Genomic DNA, 25,344 nt, shown 5'->3' with positions numbered 1-25,344 from the left:
GATAGCTCGAGGGACTGCGGTCCTGAGAGTGGCAGAGGAGATGGGGGTTCTCCTGTTATCGAGATCTTGAAGGTGATGACCCGAGGGTGAGACGGTATGGCAAGAAGACGGGGGTCTGAGAGTGTGATCAGTATGGCTTGAAGGTTGCAACCTAAGAGCATATGAATTGGTGGCAAAAGTGTCAAGGATGTGGGGATAAGCATGGTAACCGGATGTGGATTTTTGAGATTGATGGGTGTTCAATCTTAGGTGTCCGGTTAAGATCGGATGCGGATCTCGGGGTTCTCCTAAGAGGACGGGGTTCCCTAGATACCGATAGCTCGAGGGACTGCGGTCCTGAGAGTGGCAGAGGAGATGGGGGTTCTCCTAAGGGGACGGGGGTTCCCTAGATACCGATAGCTCGAGGGACTGCGGTCCTGATAGTGGCAGAGGAGATGGCGTTCTCCTGGTATCGAGATCTCGAAGGTGACGACCCGAGGGTGAGACGGTATGGCAAGAAGACGGGGGGGTCTGAGAGTGTGATCGGTATTGCTTGAAGGTTGCAACCTAAGAGCAGATGAATTGGTGGCAAAAGTGTCAAGGACGTGGGGATAAGCATGGTAACCGGATGTGGATTTATGAGATTGATGGGTGTTTAATCTCAGGTGTCCGGTTAAGATCGGATGCGGATCTTGGGGTTCTCTTAAGGGGACGGGGGGTTCCCTAGATACCGATAGCTCGAGGGACTATGGTCCTGAGAGTGGCAGAGGAGATGGGGGTTCTCCTGGTATCGAGATCTCGAAGGTGACGCCCGAGGGTGAGACGGTATGGCAAGAAGACGGGGGGTCTGAGAGTGTGATCGGTATGACTTGAAGGTTGCAACCTAAGAGCAGATGAATTGGTGGCAAAAGTGTCAANTCAGGACTTTACTGACCAGTGGGGTCAAGATTATGTGGACCATTAGTGTCCTGGTTGCAGTAGACCGGATGGTTGGATGGTGCGAACCGTTGTGATGGTGGTTTGATGAGTTTTGCGGTTGAGTGGCAGTGTGTTCAGATTCGAGGACGAATCTTTTATTAGAGGGGGAGAATTGTAACACCCGCGAACCAAATTGGGGATTTGGGGAAGGGGTGTCAATCGACACCAAGAGGAGTGTCGATCGACACCATCAATTTTGTTTCGACCAGATTATTTTAATTCATCGTTTTGGTTCGGTCTGGTTCCATTGAAGTTTCAAACCGACGTATTTATAGAGGAAACTCGACCTAGGTCGTGGAAAGAATTGTCTTGGCCGTTTCTAAAGAGAAAAGAGAGAAGAGAGAGTGTTCTTGAGGGATTTTGGAGATTCTAAGCTAGATTGGTGAGATCTGTTTCTGTAGAGTGGAGATCTGGTGCTAGGGACGAAGGGGAAGCCTTCTAGGGTGTTGGATTCGTCAGTTTGGGTCNGCTTGAAGGTTGCAACCTAAGAGCAGATGAATTGGTGGCAAAAGTGTCAAGGACGTGGGGATAAGCATGGTAACCGGATGTGGATTTATGAGATTGATGGGTGTTTAATCTCAGGTGTCCGGTTAAGATCGGATGCGGATCTTGGGGTTCTCTTAAGGGGACGGGGGGTTCCCTAGATACCGATAGCTCGAGGGACTATGGTCCTGAGAGTGGCAGAGGAGATGGGGGTTCTCCTGGTATCGAGATCTCGAAGGTGACGCCCGAGGGTGAGACGGTATGGCAAGAAGACGGGGGGTCTGAGAGTGTGATCGGTATGACTTGAAGGTTGCAACCTAAGAGCAGATGAATTGGTGGCAAAAGTGTCAAGGACGTGGGGATAAGCATGGTAACCGGATGTGGATTTATGAGATCGATGGGTGTTCAATGTCAGGTGTCCGGTTAAGATCGGATGCGGATCTCGGTGTTGATGGGGGGTTTAATCTCAGGGTTTCTGTGTGTTGACCGGGAGGGTCAGGTGTATGCTGGTCGGGGGGNATTATTTTAATTCATCGTTTTGGTTCGGTCTGGTTCCATTGAAGTTTCAAACCGACGTATTTATAGAGGAAACTCGACCTAGGTCGTGGAAAGAATTGTCTTGGCCGTTTCTAAAGAGAAAAGAGAGAAGAGAGAGTGTTCTTGAGGGATTTTGGAGATTCTAAGCTAGATTGGTGAGATCTGTTTCTGTAGAGTGGAGATCTGGTGCTAGGGACGAAGGGGAAGCCTTCTAGGGTGTTGGATTCGTCAGTTTGGGTCAGAAACTTCCTGCAAAAGAGGTGAGTGCATGACCATGGCTTATCTAAGTCTAAGAATCCTTTGTTTGGTTGATTTGTTGTGTTTTGTGGTGTTTTTCTTGCTTGTGGAGGTTGTGTTATGGTTCTTATAAGTTCCTGAAGCTTTTGGGTGAGTTTAGGACGGATTGGAGATGATTGGAAATGGAGATTCGTTGATCAGCTTCGAGCAGAACGTATATGCGGGGTCGGTGTCGATCGACACCAAGTGGGTGTCGGTCGACACGATTTTGGGCCTAGTGTCGATCGACACCACTTTGGTGTCGGTCGACACCAACTTGTGTGTTGTGTGTGGTTTCCTGGTTGGTTGTGTTTTTGTTATTTTTTAAACATTGGATATCAGTTGCTTGTGTGTATAGCCCAATAGATGGGAGGATTGCCTCACTAAGTATTTATGATAATACTTACGCATCTCAATTGTTGTTTATGGTGTGCAGGTTGTGACGTGGAATCAGGGCGATGAGGAAGAGGATGATCTAGGGTCTCGTTTGTGTGTTGTTAGTTATGTTGTTTATGTTGCAACCTTGGTTAGAAGCATGTTTGGTTGTTGGATAGAATGGTTAGGAATATTAATGTATTGATTTTATATCGGTTTTGTATTATTGGTATGTTTTCGCTGTGTGTATTGGTTATTTCTGGTTTAATATTGTATTGTGGTTTAGGTCGGTTTAATTAAGTAGTATGAGATGCTTAATTATATATTGTAATTGTTATTATCATTAAAAAAAAAAAACGGGTCGGGTTGTTTCACGTAAAATTATGGCGATGAGGATGAGGATGATCTAGGATCTCAATTATAGTGTTGTGGTTATGTTAGTTAGGTTTATATGTTTCCGCTGTGCATGTGGATGCTTGGTTTTATGTTAATTGGAGTTGTAGATGTTGGTTTATAGTTTGGGTTGTAATTAAATATTATGGGATATTTAATTAGATTTTTATTATTAAAAAAAATGGGTCGGGTTGTTTCAGCACTAGGAGTTTCAATTGAAGGCTTCCGAGTCATGAGAAAAGTGATCATTTTGGATGGAACCCACCTTAAGACTGCATATGGTGGAGTGCTGATTGTTGCTACAGCTCAAGATCCCAATCATCACCATGGACTTGAAAGTTGCTTTTGGTGTAGTGGATGGTGAGAATAATGAAAGTTGGTTTTGGTTTCTCGAGAAGCTCAAATCGCTATACCATGGACCTGAAATTGTGTTTATATATGACAGAAGCTTCAGTCCCATCAGGGCAATAACAATGCTCTATCCATTGTTTCACCATGGGCATTGTATCTACCATTTGTCTCAGAATATGAAAGGAAAAGTTTTTGGAGTAAACAAAGCAATATGTGCCAAAAAAGTTCAGGCAATGTGCTTGGGCTTATACAGAGGCAGAGTTCTTACAACTTTATGGTGATTATTCGTCAACATATCCTTCGGCATGTTTGTATCTAGATGAGCACACGGAGATAAAGCAATGGGCTAGATGTTATTTTCGTGGTGATAAATACAGCCTAGACACAAGCAATGCTGTTGAATCGATTAATGGTGTTTTAGAAAATGCAAGGAACTACTCATTATTACATATGATAGATGCTATTATCGAGAAAATGATTGAGTGGTTTGCCAAACATAGAAAATCTTCTGCAGAAATATCAACTGCACATAAGCTGGTTCCTTTTGTGGAGAATGAACTTCACAAAACATGTAAGGAAGCAAAATTGCTGGTGGTGAAAGAGCTAAACAGTTACCGACTTGAATATAGTGTGATAGGACGTGATGGTCTACAATATTTGGTTAATTTGAGAAGCAAAACTTGCAGCTGTAAACGTTTTGATATAGACAAATATCCATGTGTGCATTCAATAGCAGTTGCAAGAGAAGAAAAGAAGGAAGCAGATCCTGAGATGCAGTTATATGACTTGTGCTCAAAATATTATTGGATTGAGCTTTGGGTTTTGGCGTATTCGAGGACGATTTATCCGGTTCCCCATAGTTGTCAATGGATTGTTCCCAAGGAGATGATGAAAATGTTAGTATTGCCTCTGGATTATGATGTTAAACAAGGAAGAAGACAAGAAAAAAGTACGCATCTGTTGGAGAACATAGAGGAAACGGAGGTAAGAAGAAGTTAAAAGAAGCCAAAGAAGCCGAGTGGTACATGTGAGTGGTTTGACAATGATGGTGACCAAAATTGATTCCTGATTGCTTTTATTGTGATGATTTTAGAAATGATGGTGTTTGTGTTTGTGATTGATGGTGTATGTGAAACTTATATGTTTTGTTTCGTACAACTGAGTTTAACAGGTACAACTATTGTTAATTTCCTTGTCATATTTTTACAATTTTTGAGTTGTTCTGTTTTGGTACAACTATGTACAACCGATACAACTATAGTCTATTACCTTGCTTAATTTGCAGAATTTAATTAAATTAGAAAACTTAGAACCAAAATATAAAAATCTGGTCTTTTAAGGTTACTTGGTATGTAACAACCACAAAATTTTAACATAGAGATCCACTTCACATGTAAATAACAAATCTAAATCATAGAAATCCAAATTCTTCAATAAACAACCTTAGTATTTTAAAGTTACTTTGTATATAAGAACCTCAAATTATGAGATTCAAGAAATCATGGTGATTTCAAATATTTATATACAAGATGACATAGGAAATCTATTCTAATTATGTAATACCATAAATAAAACTAGAAAAAATGATCTAGAGTGAAGAACAACTAATTTTTGTGTTTTTTAGAACAAAAAACAACTATGTTCATTTTAGCACAACTGTGTACAACTGGACAACTATATGAATTTTTGACGGCGCAAACAATTAATTTTTATACATGTGAGGTTCTTTGACGGCGCAAAAGGACAAAAACAAAATGCGTAGTTGTACTTAATTTTACTCAGTTGTACCAGAATAATAGTCAAAAAACATATTTTAAATAACCCAAGATTGTCTCTATACTGGAAATTCATTCCCAAACTTTCAATATTTTTGAGCCTCCTATCAAATCCATCTATCTTTTTATCTATCTTCTGATTAACTTCTATGAATCCATTTTCCATGACTTTCATCAACCTCTCCTCAAGTTCCTTCAAACTAGTCAGATTTCTTTGTTGTTGGTGCCCCTCCATATGTTCAGCTGCTGACAGGTTTTCTTGTTGTTGCTCCTCCAAATGTTCGACTAGTGGAACATTTGCCTCTCCAAATCCTCGAGAAGCAATATCTAACTTATAAATATTTTCCCACCAAATCTTCTTCTTCTCTACATCGAGGCGCTTGTTCCATTCATCAGCAATTGGGTCCATAAAATCATCATCTTCATGTTGTTCCATGATGCGATGCAAAAGATCTTGCTCAACCTCCAATGGTTCTAAGATACTTATGATGTCCTGTAAAGTACAATAAAACAGAGATTAAAATAAAGATCTTATAAATTTTTGCTAATCTACTAATGGTACCAACATCTTACATTATCTGTCCCAAATTTTTCGTTTATTTTTTCAAGTGGATAACCTTTTATTAAAGAATCTTTGAGTTTTTTCTTGCACGTCAATGGACAGTCATATCTAGCTCCTACTACCACTTCTTGATATTCTCTGGACAGCTGGAGAATGCACTCAAACGCCAAAACCTATAAAATAGGTTACACTATCAAATATCTTAAAATCATAGAAAATAAATAGACTTATTAATTAGTCCTTATCTTTTACCTCAAGAGGAATTATGAACCCTGGGAATACAATTTGATCTAGCACTTTGCCATTGCAATGCTTCATCTCATGATATATTGTTTTGATATTGTCTTCAAAAGTCATCCGTCCGCATGGAAATGTTTCTACCGCTTTCAAATCGTTCACTATTTTCAGAATGAAAGGATATGCTATTATACTTTTTCTTTCCTCTTATTACATTGGCTAAGAATAAAAGGACAGCCACTTGCAAGCGATCTCCATTGCATTTATCCTTCATTGAATCTAGCTTCTTTTCCACATCCTTCACTATAACATTTCTAGACCCAAAAACCTTTTCCACAAATTCAAATTTTCCATATTCCTTCTAATTAAATCTTAAATCGTAGTCATGGCAATCAAAACCAGTGATGAGAGCATGTTCTCTCATTGAATAGCGTATCGGTACACCATTCACTACGAACCAGCAGACTTTACGTTTCTTTGTACGAGTAGTCCATAATAAAAGCATCCACATTGCCATAACCTTATTATTTTTGTGCCTAGCCATGTGCCATACACTCAATCCGAACACAACCTCACATAAACTCATTATCTATCTACATAATTATAAGCAATGAAATGTGTTTTTAACACATTTCACGAAATCATTTCACAAACACACTTCCCAAACTCAGAACTCACAAAATTCAAATCCTATTCACATAATTCAGAGAACTAAACCCAACAATTAGTCAAATTAGGGATCAAAGGAAAGAATTAAAGAGAATAGCTTACAATGATCGACATCTAAGAGGAAACGACAAATTCCGATTTCTCACGACTAATTTTGATTTCTCACGGCGGATTCCTCCATAGAGAAGAAGAAAGGGGATTGAGAGAAACAAACGGCAAAAAAGAGAAGAAGAAGACTAAAGAGTATCGAGAGAAGAAGAGAAAAATAAGATGAAACGAGATTGATCCTCCTCTGTAACTGTCGACTCGAGTCGGAGAAGAAGAAACACGAGAAGAAAAAAAGATAATAAAGAAATTAGGGTTTTGTTATGGATTTGGGGATTTAAGATCCGAAATTGATATGGATATCCATATATAGAACCAAAATTAGGTTGGGTTAGTAAATATGAAAGAAACCTTAAATTTATTAGTCTTTTACTGATTATCTAAATAAAAATAAATATTTAAATATGTTTTTTTATTATGAGGGGCTAAATAGAATGTAATTGGAGCAAAAGGGGGCAGAGAGATTAAAATCCGAAAATGCATGAGTGGGGACCAAAAGAAGACAAGTCTTGAATAAGAATGGGTGTACTAAAGCTGGAGACTTTGAGGAGGACTTCAAGAAGGGGAAGGAGAAGAAAGTAGGAGTTCCAAGGTTTTAGTGTCTCTTATGAACTTGTTTAGATGTTATATAATATGTAGTAAATAATTGGTATAAGGCTTTGCTTGATGACTCGTTTTAGTCCAAAATATGGTACAATAATGTACGTTTTGGATAATTTTTTAATAAATTTTATATTTTATTAAATCAAATTAAAAAAAAATTGTGCTAGCAGAAAGTATATTATTGCAACAAGCTAGTATTAACAAAACCATAGTTTAAAATTTTTGCTACTATTAATTATAATATGGCAAATAAAATTCGTTACTAATAATTTTAATATGCCGATAAAATAACACTATTATAAAAAGATAATTAATAGCATAGGGAGAAAATGCTATTGTATGTGCCCCTCTAAGATGGCATCGGCAAAGACAGTGTCTACGAAACTTCTATCGAAACAATATAATAACGTTTTTCGTGTGCTAAGAATAGACATATTTTTTGTAGTGTATGCGCTTTATTTACACCGACTACTTCAACGACCATGAAGGTGAAACGTATGATTGTCACAGTTGCGAGCTTCTTCTTAGACATTGAGTGATCCTCATTGTCCTCAGAGATTGTTTTGACATTATAAAACTCACAAGTAGTTTCTTTGTCTCATAATAGTATTTCTTGATTGCTTAATCTAAAAACTTTCAATTAGAACCAATGAGAGAGAACTCCTACTGAAGTTAATATATTTTCTCATTATAATAAAGGGAAATACAAAAGCAAGTGAAACCGTGGGTAAAAAAAGCTATAAATAAGGGTGAAAAGCGCAATAGTTATCTATTGGGCCTTCACGAAAAGCCCAACAACAAAACGCGCGTGTATCACACCAGTAGAGTGGCACCAGTGATCGTCACCGGTAAATTAGTTGGCAACTCACTCCGCCTGCTCTCTTCGATAACTCCGAGGGAACCTCCTCTCTCTCCTCTCTCACTCCTTAAATCCCATTTCTCTCTCTCTGGCATTGTGATTAACGAAATTGGCAAAAAAAATGTCTCGTCTTCTCCAAACACCATTCTTACCCTCCGTGTCTCTCCCCACAAAAACACGATCATCCGTTCCGGGTTTCCGGGTAAATCCCCGGACCATCCCAATCCAAGCAAAGATCCGAGAAATCTTCATGCCTGCACTAAGTTCCACGATGACCGAAGGCAAAATCGTCTCTTGGGTTAAATCCGAAGGCGATAAGCTCAACAAAGGAGAGAGTGTTGTCGTTGTTGAATCCGATAAAGCTGATATGGACGTTGAGACCTTTTACGATGGTTACCTCGCTGCAATCATGGTTGAAGAAGGTGGTGTTGCTCCCGTTGGTTCCGCGATTGCTTTGTTAGCTGAGACTGAGGATGAGATCGCTGATGCTAAGGCTAAAGCTTCCGGTGGTGGTGATTCTAAGCCTCCTCCTCCTCCTCCTCCGGCTTCTCCTCCGACTCCTGCAGATGAATCACCTGTGGCTGTTGAGAAGAAGGTTGCGGCTCCCGTGTCGGTTAAGGCTGTGGCTGCGTCTTCGGTGCATCCGGCGTCTGAAGGAGGGAAGAGGATTGTTGCGTCTCCGTATGCTAAGAAGTTAGCTAAGGAATTGAAGGTTGAATTGGCTGGTTTGGTTGGAAGTGGACCGATGGGAAGGATTGTGGCTAAAGATGTTGAGGCGGTTTCAGCTGGAGGAGGAGTTCAAGCTGCCGTAGCTGTTAAGGAGGTAGCGGCGGCTCCTGGTGTGGAGCTGGGATCGGTGGTTCCGTTTACGACTATGCAGGGTGCTGTGAGTAGGAATATGGTGGAGAGTCTTGCGGTTCCTACTTTTAGAGTTGGATATACGATCACTACTGATGCTCTTGATGCTCTCTACAAGAAGGTGAGTAAGTTCTGAAAATTAGGTTGGTTGAGATGATAGGAAACTGGAATAGATTTGGTTGATGGGAATAATACAAATGGATGGAAATTTTTTGAACTTTATGATAGAAAATTTGAAGAAGATTGTAGCTTAAGGGCTGCACTTTTGTTACCTATAGAATCGTTCACCACTGATTTGGGGGTCTCGTTTTGTCCAAGGTTTATATGTTGGCCAATAGATAGCTCAGAAGCACACACTGAGTTCAAACAGTAAGTTTATGTATTGATTTGAATTGTATTGTTTTGTTTGGTTTAGATTAAGTCGAAAGGTGTGACAATGACGGCACTCCTAGCAAAGGCAACTGCACTGGCACTGGCAAAACATCCAGTTGTAAACTCTTCCTGTAGAGATGGTAACAGTTTTGTGTATAACAGTAGCATCAACGTTGCTGTTGCTGTTGCTATTGATGGTGGTCTAATCACTCCGGTGCTTCAGAACGCTGATAAGGTTTTTTTATCTTTTATATGCTTTATAACAGGTTTTGCGTTTTATTTTGTCTTCAAAACCGGTATAAGCAGATTGTTCTTTCTTTTGTAAATAGGTTGACATTTATTCGTTGTCTAGAAAGTGGAAAGAATTGGTTGATAAGGCCCGAGCCAAGCAGCTACAGCCTCAGGAGTACAACACTGGTAAACCTAATACTAGAATATAGAAGTGATTTGAGTTTGAGATTTTGCAACGGAAATGTTTGTTAAGTAGATTCATAATCAGTTGTCAATATTGTTTGAGACTTGATACTTTTTTTCTCCTTCCGGTTAACTTCAGGTACCTTCACTCTATCTAACCTTGGAATGTTTGGCGTCGATCGGTTTGATGCCATTCTACCCCCTGGAACTGTAAGTGCTTTTTAGTTTTTAAATTGTTTAGCCTAACAATTATGCTAAGGAATAACAGCTCAATGAGTTTTTTTGTCTATGATCAATGAAGGGAGCGATTATGGCTGTAGGAGCATCTCAACCTTCAACGGTTGCTACTAAAGACGGACGCATTGGCATGAAAAACCAGATGCAGGTAAATCTTACTATCAACCATCGTTAGACCTTGTTCCTATACTCCTTTTGTCTTCATGAATACGTCTTGAGTTGTCCTGGGAACTTGTCACTGATGACTGGTCACTTGCATGCAAATCCACAGGTTAATGTGGCAGCAGATCATCGTGTCATTTATGGTGCTGATCTCGCACAGTTCTTGCAAACATTGGCAAGCATTATTGAGGACCCAAAGGACCTGACATTTTAGGCCAAATGACTGCTTTTCGCATCCCAGTCTTCTCTGATTTTGATTTCATGGGAGCTTGTATTTCTGCGGTAATCAATTTCTTTGATAGAGTCGACCTTTCAAGAGTAATGTTGAACATAATCATTTCTTTGTTTTGAGCTATCTTTGCAACATTTGGCGCATTGAAAGGCCTTCTCACATGATTTTCCTACTGACTTTTTCATATTTATCCACTTCCTGTGATGAATCTAATATGGACTGATAATATTAAACCACAACTCTGAATGCATTAGATCCTTCTTGTTTCTCAGCATCTCTAAAATGGAAATGCAGATAATTGTGTCTGCCAGAGGAAAGAAATCTCCATATGCTGCTTATACATACAGTAACAAGCAAAAATTTACACATCTATCATCTGACACTTTTACTTAGAGTCTTGTGAGCATCTTTAGGACAGTCTTCATCTTTGGCCTTGCCCCAGGAGAGATGTTTATGCAGGCAAGAGCAACACTGAGGGCACGGAGCATCTGCCTTGTTGCTACAGATGATGTTTTACTCACTCTGAGATCAAGAATGTTGTTGCACTGCTCTTGTTGGCTCGAATGACTCTGCACCCACTTAGCCAATTCTCTTCCTTCGCTTACCGCTTGCCTTCCAGTCAGCAACTCCAAAAGAATCACCCCAAAGCTGTAGACGTTCCCAGCCATTGTCACCCTCATAGTGTAAGCATACTCTGATGAAAGATTAAAAGTGAAGGATTAAGAGAGTTGACGTTTTTTAGACAAGCCGAAAAAGATTTTGCACTCACCTGGTGGAATGTAGCCGATGGTGCCTGCAACTGCTGAGAGGCTGCTGTTGCTTTTGGAAGGATCGATTACCTTAAACAGTTCAATGTCCCCTACTAAGGGCTCAGTGAGCGACTTGAGCATAATTTTTTTACTAGAGAGATCTGGTAGAAGGATTGGATCACGGCCGCTGGGTTTGGATCCATGCAAGTAAGAGATCCCCTGAGCTATTCCAACCGCAATACTGTACCTGCTCGTCCAATCAACCACATCACTGGTATGGTTGTGTAGAACATCGTAAAGGGTACGCATGTGAGGAAAGTCATAGATGAGCAAGCATCCTTCTGAATAGAGCACATATGCTAGTGGAACCATTACGTTCGTGTGATGCAGCTTGCCCAACATCTCTAGCTCTTGCTCTAGTTGCTCGCTACTGGCTTGCTGGAAAAGCCTGTCTCTTGTGTTAAGTCTTTTGATAAAGTAACTCGAACCAGAGGGCATGACTACTCTGTAGTAACTCCAGAACATTGTCTGATGCAGAGCATTTTCTGGATTCGCAGCAGCTTCGACAGTTTTGGCGAAGTTGATGTTTGATCTGTGTATAGCGTTTGAAGTGAGAAGCTTTCCATGAATGACCTCGGGGAGAACAGTTGATCCTTCTTCATCTGGGTCGACCTGCATGTTGTTAATTCCCTTGAAGCGCCTAGAAAGTTTCAGCACGATGACAGTTGTGATGCCTGCCATGAGAGCAAGAACTCCAAGGACAACAAATATTACAACCATAACTAGTTTGCTTTTCCCAGATTGGCTTTCATTCTCATTTATTGACTTGATCCCGGGGTTTCCACTGATATTAACGAAAACATTTCGGCTGAACCTTGGCATATCTCCGCTTAGTTGGTTGTTGGAAAGTATGAGCTGCGTAAGGGATATTAAACTGCCAGAAAAAGGGATTTCGCCTGAAAGTTTGTTATTTGACAGATCAAGAACTTCCAAGTTAATAAGTTCAAACAATGAAGTGGGGATAGGCCCTTCAAACATGTTGTAGCTGAGATTCAATGAAATCTGTAACTTTGGTGGCATTACTGGAATCCTACCGCTTAGCCGGTTTTGTCCAAGCTGAAGTTCTATCAGATTCTCCAGATCTCCAATGTTTTCAGGTATGGTACCAGTCAGATGATTGCCTTGCAAGTTCATGTTGGAAAGCTTCTTTAGCTGCGAAAGAGAAGATGGTATGGATCCACTCAGAGAATTCCAGCTGAAGTTGAGAATCAAGAGGTTAATTAACAATGTGATAGTATCTGGGATTTCTCCGGTAAGCTTGTTTTGCTGCAGTTGTAACACTTGAAGGCGGGTAAGGTTTCCAAAGGAAGGAGGTATTATCCCGGTGAACTCGTTCATAGCCAAGTTCAGAAGATTCAAGCTTACAAGGTTTCCAAATGCAGAAGGTATGTGGCCTGATAAACGATTGTTGTCCAGCTCCAGATAGGTTAGGTTCTGCAGTGATTCAAACGCAGCAGAGGGCACATGCCCTGTTAGCTTATTGCTTCCAAGTCTCAGCCTAACCAGGCTAGAAGAAATGCTTTGTGGTATCCGTCCAACAAGTTGATTAGATGACAGATCCACAGAGACGAGTTTAAGCTGTGACAAAAGATCACCTGGAATCGACCCGTTTAGGTGGTTGAAGCTGAGGTCTAAGTTTGCGAGGTTCTTAGTGATCCCTGATGGGATTACTCCGGTGAATTTGTTACGGTTAGCTGCAAATCTGCGCAAAGTTTGGATGCTTGAAAGTGATTCTGGGACTGGCCCGCCAAAATTATTGTTGGAAAGAATTAAACTTTCTAACGTGGAGAGGTTTCCCAATGAACTCGGGATTGAGCCAATAAGATGATTATCACTGAGATCTATCAGCGTTAGTTCTGGATAATGTCCGATGCCCTCGGGGATTGTACCGCTCAAATGGTTATCTGAAACCTCGAGCTTCTCAAGACTTTTGGTCAAATTGATCGGAACAGAACCTGTTAAACTGTTGAAGCTAAGATTCAAACTCCTCAACTGAACCATCCCATCAAAACCATAATCACGAATGCTCCCACTCAACACGTTGTAAGAGAAATCAAGAACCTTCAATTTGGACAAACCACGGAAACTAGGAGAAGAAGAGAAGTTGTTGGAGCTCAAGTTCAGATGCTTAAACCCAAGTAGTCTTTCGCAATTCGTCACAAAACCATCTGGGATTAACCTCAAACTGTTGTTGGAGACATCGAGAGATTCCAAAGTCTGGAGATTGCAGACAACTGGTAAGAAGGAAGAATTGGAGAGATCAAAGCCAGAGACAGAGAGGCTAATCACAGAGCCATTGTCTGGCCGGCTGCAAAGAACACCGTTCCATGAACATGGATTCATCTCTGAACCAGGACGGTTCCAATCCGGGATATTAAGGAAACTTGAGAGTTCGATCATTGTATTTGTCTGGTCCGGAGACAGCTCCGAGAAACATACATGGCAACAAGACAAGAAGATGAAGGAGAGACGGAACATGAACTTACCTGTTTCTGGAGGAACATGTATCTTCTTCATCATCTTTCTTGACCCCAGTGATTATTGTTTTTAGGCAAAAAAAAAAGGATGATGAAAAGCTTAACGCGTAAAGAGTGCCGAGAAAGTTAGATTAGAAAATGGAAACAGACAGGTCAAGGAAAGTGAAGAGAATGGTTAACAGTGTGTACTTCTGTCGTGTTGATTGGGTTGAAGGAGTTGACTTGACTGATGCGTTAACACAAGTCTTTTTCGAGTGAAGCTTTCCCACGTTATCACTCTTTTTTTTTTTTTTCCTTTTTTGATAAAAGTAGGTTCACATTGTTGGGGAAAATTGACCATAATAGTTTACTTTTGTTCTTTCATTTTTCCACTGTAGAGGAAAGGAAACCGTAGAGAACTCTCATCATTTAATTTTTTCTTTTAAAAGGAAAAAGATAGGCCTTCAAAATTTCAAAGAAAATGCTTATATTTATTAGCCTTTTCATTTGTTATCGTTTGAGTTTTGAGTTTAATATTATTCATAAATTAATAATACTTTGTTTGCCAGAATTCTTGCAATCATTCTGATTCATGTTAATTAAAGCAATTGAGAACATTTAGGTTTTACGAGTTTAAGAGCGGCTTAACAAGGCTTCTTTCAAACGGACATAACTTATGTTTGGATTTGAGGGTTCATCTAATTCCAGTTGGAGATAAGAGATGGGTTTTTTAAATTTCCAACGACACCTAAATAATTTGATTTGGTATTTGGGAAGGTCTTTAATGCCAAGCTTCTGATGTTTTGAAAATTGTTATGAAACTCTATTTCTCGACTTTTGTGCTTTTTTTTGTTAAAACATGTAAAAACTCTTGAAAATACTTATAACACATGAAACTTTATTAAAAACCTATAAACGTACAGTAAAAAGGGATGAAAATGCAATGTTATTGTTGGTTCTAAGTGTTTTTTGTTGAGAAATTTGTCATTATACAGTCCATGTGTGCCAATTTGTCGAGAAATGAATAAATTACTCTGATTCTCCAAATATGAATTCTGAATGACTTTTTCCATTATTTTTCTCTCTTTTGCATTTCTCACCTCATTTGATGAATTCGGTATATTATGAATTTGGTTTACATAAGAGGTTGAAACGAGCGACCCGTTTTTAAAAAAAAATATATAATAATTAACTATTGGTTCTATATCCATTAGCCATCTAACCACAACCAAACCAAACATCAGAAATAACCAAACGATACAAATAATCAATAACCAATAAATAATAAACCAATAATAATCAATCAACATAATCATAAAACATCAAACCAGCAATCTATCAATGTTCTAATGACCCAACTCGAATAACCTAACAAAGGTCAGACCACATCAACGAGCCAATAGAAAATCCTCATCGTCATCGGCTGGATTCCACGATCACACTTTGTCTTTCCCTGCACCACAACACATATGAGATACGTGAGTATTTTATAAACACTCAGTGAGGCAATCCTCTCATCTATTGGGCTATACACACAAGCAATTGAGATAACTATAACCATCAAACAACAAACCAGGACAACTGCATCGACCGACACCAACCCATGCATCGACCGACACCGACTAGGATTGCATCGACCGACACAAGCTTGCATCGACCGATGCAAAGTTCACCTGCATTGATCGACACCAACACTGCATCGACCGATGCATGCTTGACATTTCACAAAATCCCTAATTGCATCGATCGATGCCTCCACATGGCATCGACTGATGCTCCTAGGTCAAATCTCCGCCGTTCTCGCATTGCATCGACTGACGCACATGCCGAGCATCATCTTCCCCGAAGATCCTCGTCGATCTCCATACCTAAACCACCAAAACACAATCCAATGCCACAAAGAAGCTTCTCAAAGCCTCAAGTGCAACATAAACTCTCTAACAAGCTAAGGATTCAACCACATAACACATAAACATGAAAATCAGAGAAATCTCAAGCTTAGATAAGCCATGGTCCTGTACTCACATTTGCCAAAGAAGATTCTGACTCAAAACCGACAGATCTACACTCCTAGCAAGCTCCTACAACGATCCCAGCTATAGATCTCCACAGGAACAGCCACAAATCGCTAAAACTCTCAAAAACACTTAAGAACTTCTTCCTCTATTCTCTCATTCTTGAAAATGGCCAAACTCGGCCAAACCCATGAGTTTGTCCTTTTATACACGATCCTAAGTGTTTTCCTAACCCAAAATTCAATGTTTAACTTAACTCGCTTCACGTTAAACTGGCCTTGCATCAGCCGATGCAACACCTGCATCAGACGATGCACATCCCAAACCAGGATTTCGGTTCGCGGGTGTTACAATTCTCCCCCACTAACATAGATTCATCCTCAAATCTCGAACAACCATTAGCCAAGGACTCTCGTGCAACCGTTTCCACGGTCTGCACTCCTCTGACTGATCTAAGAAGGTCACCTCTAGGCGATAAACTCACGTTCCAGGCATTATTTGCTCTCGACTTTTAGACTTTCCTTTACTCATAGGTTTCGACCTTAAGTTTTGTTCTCTTCTCATCGGGCCTAAGCCCGCATGCCATACTATATAAGGAAATCTAATATTTGTCTCTCAGGTTGGCACCCTACAACGCGCCCCCGGATCGTCATTTTGAAGTCGATATGCCGGTCATACTCCCAAGTCACAAAGTCTCAGAATATAGCGGTACTAAGAGAACTAAAGTCTCCAAGAGTCGTTCAGGACCAATTGTCCTTAGAGAAAAAAATTCTGAACACGTCTCAGACCTATCCCTAACCAGGTTTCCCTCCCGTGGTTCGCGTTAAACATCATAATGTCCTATCAACCACATATTCCTTCACTGGAATACCTCATGACCACACAAGGATCATCGACAAGCCACAAGCGCCACCACTAAGGCCAACAAAACTCCTAAACATGTCCGCCACAAAGGCTGAATGACTAAACAGACCGCCACCAAGGCCAAACAAATGTCCTAAACAAGACCGCCACAAAGGCCAAACAATTTTCCTAAAAGAACCACCACTAAGGCCACACATCCCGAAGGACCGTCACGAAGACCACTCGTCTCGAAGGACAGTCACAAATACCACTTGCCCCGAAGGACCGTCATAAAGATCACACATCTCGAAGGATCGCCTAAACAGGCTACACATCCCAAAGGACCGTCACGAAGACCATACATTCCGAAGGACCGCCTAAAAAGACAACACTGGCTAAGCAGCCCGCCACAAAGGCCACACAATTGGCTATACAGCCCGCTACAAAGGCCACACAATTGGTTAAACAGCCCGCCATAAAGGCCACACATTGTCTCGTAAGACCGCCACACACGGGCTATAGTGACTCAAAAGTACACCACAAAGGCTACACAAGCCCCACCAAGGCTCACAACCACTGAAAATGGACGAATTCTAACTACAAGAAAAATTTTCATTTTTATCACCTTCCATTTCTGGGAACTTTCTACTTTAAGAAACTTTCACTTCAGGAAACCATTCCTCTTTTAACCCAGCATTGCAGAAACTCGTATCCCGAACACCACCTCATCTTGGTACTTAGTCGCACAACCAACCACCCCTAAGCGACCAAGTAACAAGAGAGATGGGCTGGAATACACCATTCACACTCCAGCCACGAACTACAGCTAGGACTAGGCTAGACAAGTTCAAGTCGTGGCCTGCTTCTCAAACCACCTCTTGAACCTTGCTTTCATCCTCACCTCTGACTCCCAACTCTTCTCCTCAGCACCATCACAACCTTCTTCATCCCGACCCAATGGTAGTACCGCTTAAGGTCACGATACATCTTGGTCACCCCTGGATGAATAGAAAACACGCTCGCATGAGCCTCCCTTAGGATTTCTTGCCTCAACTCCTCATCCTTGGGCACACAGATGCGACCGTGCACAACTCCTCATCCTTGGGCACACAGATCCGACCGTCGCTCCTAGAGGCATTCACCAGCCTCACATCCTTTTCTTGAGCATTCAACACTTTGCTCAAAAGATCTGCTCTATCAGCCGCCTCCAAACCCAACGGCTTCTGAGAGACAGCACACAACCTCAATGCAATAATCTTTCCTACCAAAGACTCCATGTCTTGTTTCTAAGCCGAAGCCACCTGCTTCCGACTCAAAGCATGTGCAACCAAGTTAGCCTTACCAGGGTAGTAGGCTATCTCCAGATCATAATCCGCCACCAGCTCTATCCACTGCCTCTGCCACTAATTCAGTTCAGGCTGAGTGAATATATATTTCACACTCTTATGATCTGTAAACACTTGTACCTTCACACCATAAAAATAAGATCTACAAATCTTTAGGGAAAAGACTACATCAGCCATCTCCAAATGATGAATAGGATATTTGTCCTCATGCTTCTGCAACTGTCGTGATGCGTAGGCAATCACCTTCCCATGCTGCATCAACACACACCCCAAACCAACTCTGGATGCATCTGTGTAACCCACATAGGGCTCTCCTTGCTCAGGCAACGCCAACACTGGCGTAGTAGTCAACATCTCCTTCAGGCTTGTGAAACCCTCTTCGTATTCTTGTGACCAAACAAAAGGAACATGAAAACCCCTGCACAGACCTCATGTAGTAACCTGCGAACCCAAAAAAATTCTTGATCTCTGTGGCATTCTGCGTTCTAGGCCAATCCCTGATGGCATGAATCTTCTCCGGATCTACATAAACTCCTCCTGAAGACACAAAGTGACCCAGAAAACCCATCTCCCGCTGCCAGAAACTACCCTTGCTTAACTTAGCATACAACTTCTGCTCCCGCACCTTCTCCAGAAATGCACTCAGATGCACTGCATGCTCCTCAGGACTTTCAGAATATACCTGGATGTCATCGAAGAAAATGATGACAGACACATCCAGAAACTCTTGGAACACACTGTTCATCAATCTCATAAACGATGATGGCGCGTTAGTCAACCCAAAAAACAACACCACGAACTCATAATGCCCATACCTCGTCCTGAATGTAGTCTTCCTCACATCTACCTCATCTATCGAAATCTGATGATAACTTGACGCCAGATAAATCATTAAGAACCAAGTAGCACCCCTCAACTTATCCAACAACTCATAGATCCTGGGAAGAGGGTACTTGTTCTTCATAGTGACCCGGTTCAAACCCCGATAATCAATGCACAAACAAAAACTCATGTCCTTCTTCTTAATGAGCAACACCGACGCTCCCTACGGTGACACACAAGAACAGATGAATCCCTTGCCCAAAATATCCTCCAACTGCTTCTTCAGCTCTGCCATCTCTGCTAGAGCCATCTTGTAATGTGTCTTGGATAACAACGTCTTCCCCGATTCCAGCTAAATCGTGAAAGGATCAGACCGAGAAGATGGTAACCTTTGCAACAACTGGAGCACATCCTTAAACTCCTAAACAACTTGCGTATCGCTAACCGTGGACTGCCTACTGACTCCGACATCGATATAGTAACCAGATAAGCCTCATGTCCCTTCTCGATCATATTCCAGGCCTGCATGGCCGAGATCACGAGACTTCCCGAAGTCGGTCTCACTCCCACAAAAACTAACTTCCTTTCTGGACACTTAAACTCCACTCTACCCCGATGAGTATCAAGGTGAAACATATGACTCCCCTGCGATCTGAATATCAACTCTTCTTACCCATCCAAGGTCTTTCAGAAACTCGCCTCTCGCAATTCTGACAACTCTCGCTCGCTCCCTGGAATATCCTCTGATATTAGCGCTCTTTGCGCACTCCGGAGTAATGAACATATGGGTAGCTCCATAATTGAACATAATGTGGGACATAAACCCGCCCACCAACAATGTCCCTACACAAACCTTATGTGGTGAGAACCGAACACTTTATCACATGCAAAACATAAAATCTGAACCTACTGAAATTCACAAAGTCTGGGTACCAGAAATTATACTTGTGATCGCCCTGGCAATGGTTCCACCAGTCTCCACTGTCGTGTACACCCGCGGCGCCTGCTCAATCTGTGCCACCTGCTGCACTCCAAGCTGCACTACCGTTACCACCATGTTGTAACTTGGGACAGTTGGGATTGATATGTCTAGGCTCCCTACAGTGATAACAAACACAAGTTGCCGTCTGAGCTGTTGGTGCGGCACTCCTCTGGGGATAGCTAGATACCTTGTGGTCCATGCTACCGCACCCGTAGCATCCAGCACAACTCGACCTCTGTGTAGCCTCCCACTTCCTCTTGGTTCTCTGCGTAGGGTTGCCACCCTTGCTGGAAACTCCAGGATGTTGAGCCTTCCTAGGCTGAACTGCGGGACTAACCTACACTGTTTGTGTCCGGATGTCCTCCTCAATCTCTATCGCAGTCTCAACCAGCTCAGCCCGCGTAGCATAGCTCCACCATCTACCCTCAAATTGTCACGAAGGGCCCTCATAAATATCTAGACCTAAGCATCCGTAAACTCCATCGCCCAACCCCCATACATCAGAAGTCGACCGAACTCCATGTCCAGCTCCCGCACCGACCGAGTTCCCTAAGATAAATGTAGAAACTGCACCTCCAACTGGTCTAGTGCCTCACGGGGAAATTACTTACGGTTGAACGCCTCTACAAAGTCAACCCAAGTCATCTCCCCTTGTACCCTCCTGGCAGCCACTGATCTTTTCAACAAGTGAGCATCACCAATCAGATAGTGGACCCCTATGTCCACCAAAACTCCTGAGGACATCTGAGAGACTAGAAGTTACGTTCCACTCTCGCCCTCAATGCATCTGCAGCGGTATGGTCAGAACCACCCGAAAACTGCTCTATACCGATGTTGCCCATCTCCTCAGCATAATGACATAACGAGAATGAGCTCCTACATCCGCAGCCATTGGTTGCTACACCTACGCCGCCACTGGCGGTACTGCCTGAGCCTCAGCCGATACCACTCCTGGCAACTGCTCTAACAGTTGTGTCACAAGCCCGCCAGGTCAACACTTCCTTCAGGGGCTCCACCTGCTGGGACTCTCGCACCTGGAACCCTAGCATCATCGGCCAACCCAGCACTGACACCACTTACACCGACTCTCAGCACCTACGGTTCTATCGGTACCTCCACCGGCCACACTCATGGACCCCTCCTGGAAGCCCTGCGACTCGCCAACACCCTCAGCTCTCACACTTTGATTCACGGTATCACTATGGGCCTCTGCCCCAACCATTACCATGTCCGCGTCCACGACCAAGACCAGCAATAGCACCTTCTCCAACCAACTGCATTACCATGAACAGAAGGCTAAGCAAAAAATCTAAACCAAACACAAAACATAACTCACCGTGGAATCACACTATGAGATCGAAGAGGACGTTCGAGGACTCCATGCCACACACAATTGACTAAATCATATAATCAATCAAATCATGCAACCCCAACATCAACAACAGAAATCTAGTGAACCCTAATGGGCTGAACTTCCTTAAACTATATTAACAAAATTTCACTGTAGTAAAAAGTAGAAACTCTCCCCAAAACCACTAACAATAAAAAAATATAATTTCTTGAATTTGTTATGATGATGTTGTGATTGTTTGCTATAAGGGTTGAATCTTCCATTTATGGGGTAAAATGGATCGATGCAAAGTGGGATTTCATACTTCACATTTTTCAAAAGTTTACCAGATTTCTATTTTATCTTATATAAATACCTATTGTTCCAAAGCATGTCACTTTTTTAACATGAATTACTGGAGCCAAACTTTGGTAAGAAATATCGAAGGGTGGACAGTTAACTACTTGACTATATACATTTTCCATAGTACATCGATATGATGATAAACATAATAATAATAATAATGTAGCTAGTGATCAATCCAAAGAACTATATTATAAAGTTTGAGCCACATTTTGGTTTTCGTCTCTGAAGATTAAGGTTTTACAAATACTAGAATAAAATATGTTAAATAAAAATATCATCAGAAGAAATAAACATAATATCACACAACGATGGAGATTTTTTATTATTATAAATGAAGAATAGAGAGGTCATAATACAGAAGCATACAACAACAGTTAAGGTTGTTGACAATAACAAAAAACAGAAGAAGACATCATAGAACTAGAAAGAAAAACATACAACTTAAAAAGACCCTTTTCAACTACTTTTGCCTCTATATTGCACCACAAAACATAGTCATGGATAGTTCTTTTGACTTATGGTGGTATGTTAGAAGATATTTAAACTATTGATTCATCTTGAAACGTTGGTTCCACTTCAAATTGTTGACCTCCTCTTTTGACAATATGAATATCTTCTTCACCATGTTGCAGAATTCACTATATGCACACAATACCAAAAATAGAATATTATCTCTTAAAATTTTAACAAATATTTTATAAACAGAAAAGATAAAGAAGACTTACGGCCATGGATCATCTCCAACAACCATCATATCTCCTTCGTCGTCAGTGAAAACTATTTCCCATTGGTTGCGGGTTTGCAACTTTCCTTTGAGATCAAATAGCTTATCTAGTTCATGTATTAGCTGATCATATCCATTTAAAACACTAAGATCCAGAGCTCTTCCTATAGTTGCACCTTGCATTTGAACCTATTCAATAACACCATATCAAAATTGTGTGAGTTGGAAATATAATGAACATGTTCATATATAAAGAGTAAGAATATGATGATCTTATGCTTACCTTAGTGCAACTTCTAATAGAACTAAACTGCTTGCTTTGAATCTCTGTAGGTGATTTCGATGTTGGGGTCAAACCAAGCTTTCTCTCTTCAGAGAGTTTTGAAGTATCCGATATTTGGTATGAGTCATTTGGTTCCACGGGATCTTTGATCTCTGAAGGAGTGATCAGAGTAACTCCAAACAATCTACAACTACCACCTGCATTGATGGTTATATTTTCTTTTATTGGTGTAATCATTTGACCATTATTGTAATATCTGTCAGGCATTGATGGGACAGAATAGCTCATTATCCCATTAGAAGGTTTTTTAGCACCTTCAATTGCATCGCGATTACTGAGTTGAGGAATACTCATGGGACAGTTCATGCTTGGCTGTCCTATTTTCTGGCCTTCTATCAATATAGGAGGCAAGCGATGTGATGATGATGAACCTAAGTATGTAATATGTATAGTGAGAAAGTATTCAAAAGGAATAATTTATTCATTAAATAGAAGATTATAAGAATATCTATATTTCTTTTACCGATTTCGTTAGCATGTCGAGAACGCTTGTTCTTCAGCAAAGATGATTGGATAACATTTGAAGAAGGCGTTAAATGTTTGATTTCCCAAGGAGAAACTCTGTTAGGCCTTGGAAAGGATACAAATTCATCCCATCGTACCTACAAAATTAGAGTTAATTAGTGATAATTTATTTATTGCACTCAAAATTGTAATTCAAAATAATGTTAAAAAGTGTGAAAGAAAATTAACTTGTAAACTTCGCCATTCAGAATCCTTCCAATGAGGGGAGAAATTATTAACTCCAATAATTGTCCCAGAATATCTTAGTCAATAAATGAAAATATGTTATGATAGAAAATATATAAGAAAGAAAAGAAAAAAAATTAGCATACGGTGTTACCTTCTTTCAGAGAAATCCTCACCCTCAAATTGCATTGTAAATCTTGAACCGACATTGAACTTCTTGTTCATAGCATCTAAAAAATTGTCGTAACGGACAACAAATTGACTTGACCTGATACATATCAAAAACCAAAATATAAACATTCATGGTTAAAGAAGCTAATGTCATAATTTCAATAGAATCATAAATGTTAGTTCAAGTGGTTCTTTAAATTACCTTGGCTTGTATACTACAGTGAACATACATTTGCTATGAAAAGCATGAACTGCGGAAACAATTACTCCTAGTCTCATACTTTCTGTTGATACTAGTGATGAAGGTATGTTTCCTTGTTGATGTCCTGCTCGTCTAATACCAACTCGTAACTCTCCATTTTCTCTCCAGAAACCACAAGTGAATAGTTTAAAGTCCAATTATCTTGACCCAAAACAGATTTTTTTTAAAAAGACAAAATTATTTACCTAACAAATACCAAAACGTCACCAGCAACTAATTTTTTTGTTGTTACAAATGCACTCCACCCTGTAGTTATGAGATGTCTACGTGGTGTCCCTGCATGCAACAAAAATATTGCTATTATTTCCTAATCACAATTTTCATATATTTTCGCAAATAAAAGGATCTCTTACCTCTAAAACTGTGCTTGAACCTCCATTCATTACCATGGAGATCCTTAGTAAGAAATTCTTGTGTCGGCATAGGTAGACTCATATCCTACATCATTATTTATTACATAAATTTCAAGTGAAACCTTAAATTTTGAATTTAATTAATAGAGTAACTAAACAAAAATACCAGCGGAGGAAGACATTCAGTTGCATCTCTTATAGGAACGGATAAGCCCCCATGGGTGCTTGTATCTGATGCCGTTAAAATTTTCTTAAAGAAGTTTATTTTTGGCCTATCATTGCTATCATTCTGAGTAGGGATTATAACTTGCTAAACATTAACAAAATTAGAAAATCAGTGAGAGATAACTCGAAGAACATTACAATTAACTAAAAGTAAAACTTTAATATATTTTTCACTCACTGTTGTGTCTGGCATCAACGTGATCTCAGCATAAACTTGATCAGTATTTTTTTCCACCTAAAAAATCAAACATTAACCAATTAACAACTAACTTTTTTTATAGCAAAATTAAAATATACAAAAATAAGATAAAGTCTCTCATTTGTATTCGCTATAATATACCTTACGATGAATAGCAATAACATGACACTTAAGTTTGGAAGGAATATCAAAATTTGGTTGGATTTGATTCAACTCTTCTCTAGTAGATGCCTCAACCTTCAAAAGTCATCAAAACGTTCGAAAGACTAAATAAATTAAAGAAGAAAAAAAAAACAGAGAATATAGATAGAAACAGAGAGGACTTACAAACTCTATGTGACCTTGAGGAAAATAATATACTTTATCTCCAAGTTTTGGAAGATCACACAAAGGTCCAGCACACAGATTCCATAATTGTTCATATATATAGCTTTTGGTTTCATCAACTACTAAACAAAAAACAAAATATTATTCAAGAAATTAAAATTCAAGAAACAGATTAATTTCTTTTTTCTTACCTATGCCTGATAATTCAGGTTGTGCATTCACAATGTGGCCACTTTCCATCAGTTCTTATGCAAAGATCAATATACCAAAATATGTTCTTTCAACAGTACTAATACCACTTTTTTTTTTGTTTGCTCCACTTCCCTCTCTGCCATGAGAAAACAAAATGGCATATAAAGCAAACCAAATTTTTTTGATAAAAGAAAATATATTTTCAACTCAATTTAGTTAATTTACTTAGGAACTATATCTTTTATTTTATGAACCAAAAAAAATATTTTTTGACTAAATTTTAAAATTTTCAACAAAAAAAAATACTTGGCAAATATTTTCTATGTAGATAAGCAAAACACGCATCAATACCAAAAACAAATTCATATCAATAAACGAGTTTGAGTATTTAAAGCTTTTTTACATTCAAAAGTTGTTATTCAAAGCTATATG

The 25,344-nt window shown here is 40.2% G+C and overlaps 3 protein-coding genes across 5 annotated transcripts; 1 reads left to right on the top strand and 2 right to left on the bottom strand.

Annotated features, from left to right (window-relative positions):
• Positions 8,167 to 10,665, top strand: LOC104742010 (dihydrolipoyllysine-residue acetyltransferase component 5 of pyruvate dehydrogenase complex, chloroplastic). The gene is made up of 6 exons (XM_010462968.2): positions 8,167 to 9,161; positions 9,456 to 9,647; positions 9,742 to 9,829; positions 9,966 to 10,036; positions 10,128 to 10,211; positions 10,335 to 10,665. The coding sequence occupies exons 1-6, from the start codon at positions 8,304 to 8,306 to the stop codon at positions 10,437 to 10,439; spliced, it is 1,398 nt and encodes a 465-aa protein (XP_010461270.1). The 5' UTR covers positions 8,167 to 8,303; the 3' UTR covers positions 10,440 to 10,665.
• Positions 10,686 to 14,214, bottom strand: LOC104742009 (leucine-rich repeat receptor-like serine/threonine-protein kinase At1g17230). The gene is made up of 2 exons (XM_010462967.2): positions 11,227 to 14,214; positions 10,686 to 11,151 (listed from the first exon to the last, which is right to left on the bottom strand). Exons 1-2 carry the CDS (start codon positions 13,784 to 13,786, stop codon positions 10,847 to 10,849), a joined length of 2,865 nt encoding a protein of 954 aa, XP_010461269.1. The 5' UTR covers positions 13,787 to 14,214; the 3' UTR covers positions 10,686 to 10,846.
• On the bottom strand, positions 21,940 to 24,960 carry LOC104743784 (putative auxin response factor 14). Of its 3 annotated transcripts, none has more exons than XM_019235894.1 (14): positions 24,912 to 24,960; positions 24,721 to 24,839; positions 24,535 to 24,630; positions 24,373 to 24,429; positions 24,136 to 24,279; positions 23,970 to 24,054; positions 23,802 to 23,892; positions 23,557 to 23,718; positions 23,338 to 23,451; positions 23,187 to 23,259; positions 22,957 to 23,095; positions 22,434 to 22,864; positions 22,152 to 22,339; positions 21,940 to 22,064 (listed from the first exon to the last, which is right to left on the bottom strand). In XM_019235894.1, the coding sequence occupies exons 1-14, from the start codon at positions 24,958 to 24,960 to the stop codon at positions 21,971 to 21,973; spliced, it is 1,842 nt and encodes a 613-aa protein (XP_019091439.1). In that variant the 3' UTR covers positions 21,940 to 21,970. The 3 variants fall into 3 exon arrangements, with proteins under 3 accessions (XP_019091439.1, XP_019091440.1, XP_019091441.1); XM_019235895.1 differs by having other exon boundaries at positions 22,434 to 22,822; XM_019235896.1 differs by having other exon boundaries at positions 22,152 to 22,341; positions 22,595 to 22,864; positions 23,338 to 23,379; positions 24,918 to 24,960.

The sequence above is a fragment of the Camelina sativa genome, chromosome 14 (genome assembly GCF_000633955.1).
Source record: "Camelina sativa cultivar DH55 chromosome 14, Cs, whole genome shotgun sequence".
Classification (NCBI taxonomy): domain Eukaryota; kingdom Viridiplantae; phylum Streptophyta; class Magnoliopsida; order Brassicales; family Brassicaceae; genus Camelina; species Camelina sativa.
Note: the sequence above shows the minus strand (reverse complement) of the source record. Positions and strands in the feature narration are given on the sequence as shown.

Bases quoted from the DNA above. Each gene is read 5' to 3' on its own strand.
- LOC104743784 (XM_019235894.1), bottom strand. From the start codon at position 24,960: ATGGAAAGTGGCCACATTGTGAATGCACAACCTGAATTATCAGGCATA. The intron at 24,430-24,534 runs GTATATTATAGC...TTGATTTTTTAG, and splicing joins TTATTGCTATTCATCGTAAG to GTGGAAAAAAATACTGATCA. The intron at 22,065-22,151 runs GTAAGTCTTCTT...GTGTGCATATAG, and splicing joins GTTGGAGATGATCCATGGCC to TGAATTCTGCAACATGGTGA.
- LOC104742009 (XM_010462967.2), bottom strand. From the start codon at position 13,786: ATGATGAAGAAGATACATGTTCCTCCAGAAACAGGTAAGTTCATGTTC. The intron at 11,152-11,226 runs GTGAGTGCAAAA...ATCTTTCATCAG, and splicing joins CATCGGCTACATTCCACCAG to AGTATGCTTACACTATGAGG.
- LOC104742010 (XM_010462968.2), top strand. From the start codon at position 8,304: ATGTCTCGTCTTCTCCAAACACCATTCTTACCCTCCGTGTCTCTCCCC. The intron at 9,830-9,965 runs GTAAACCTAATA...GGTTAACTTCAG, and splicing joins GCCTCAGGAGTACAACACTG to GTACCTTCACTCTATCTAAC. The intron at 10,212-10,334 runs GTAAATCTTACT...GCAAATCCACAG, and splicing joins GCATGAAAAACCAGATGCAG to GTTAATGTGGCAGCAGATCA.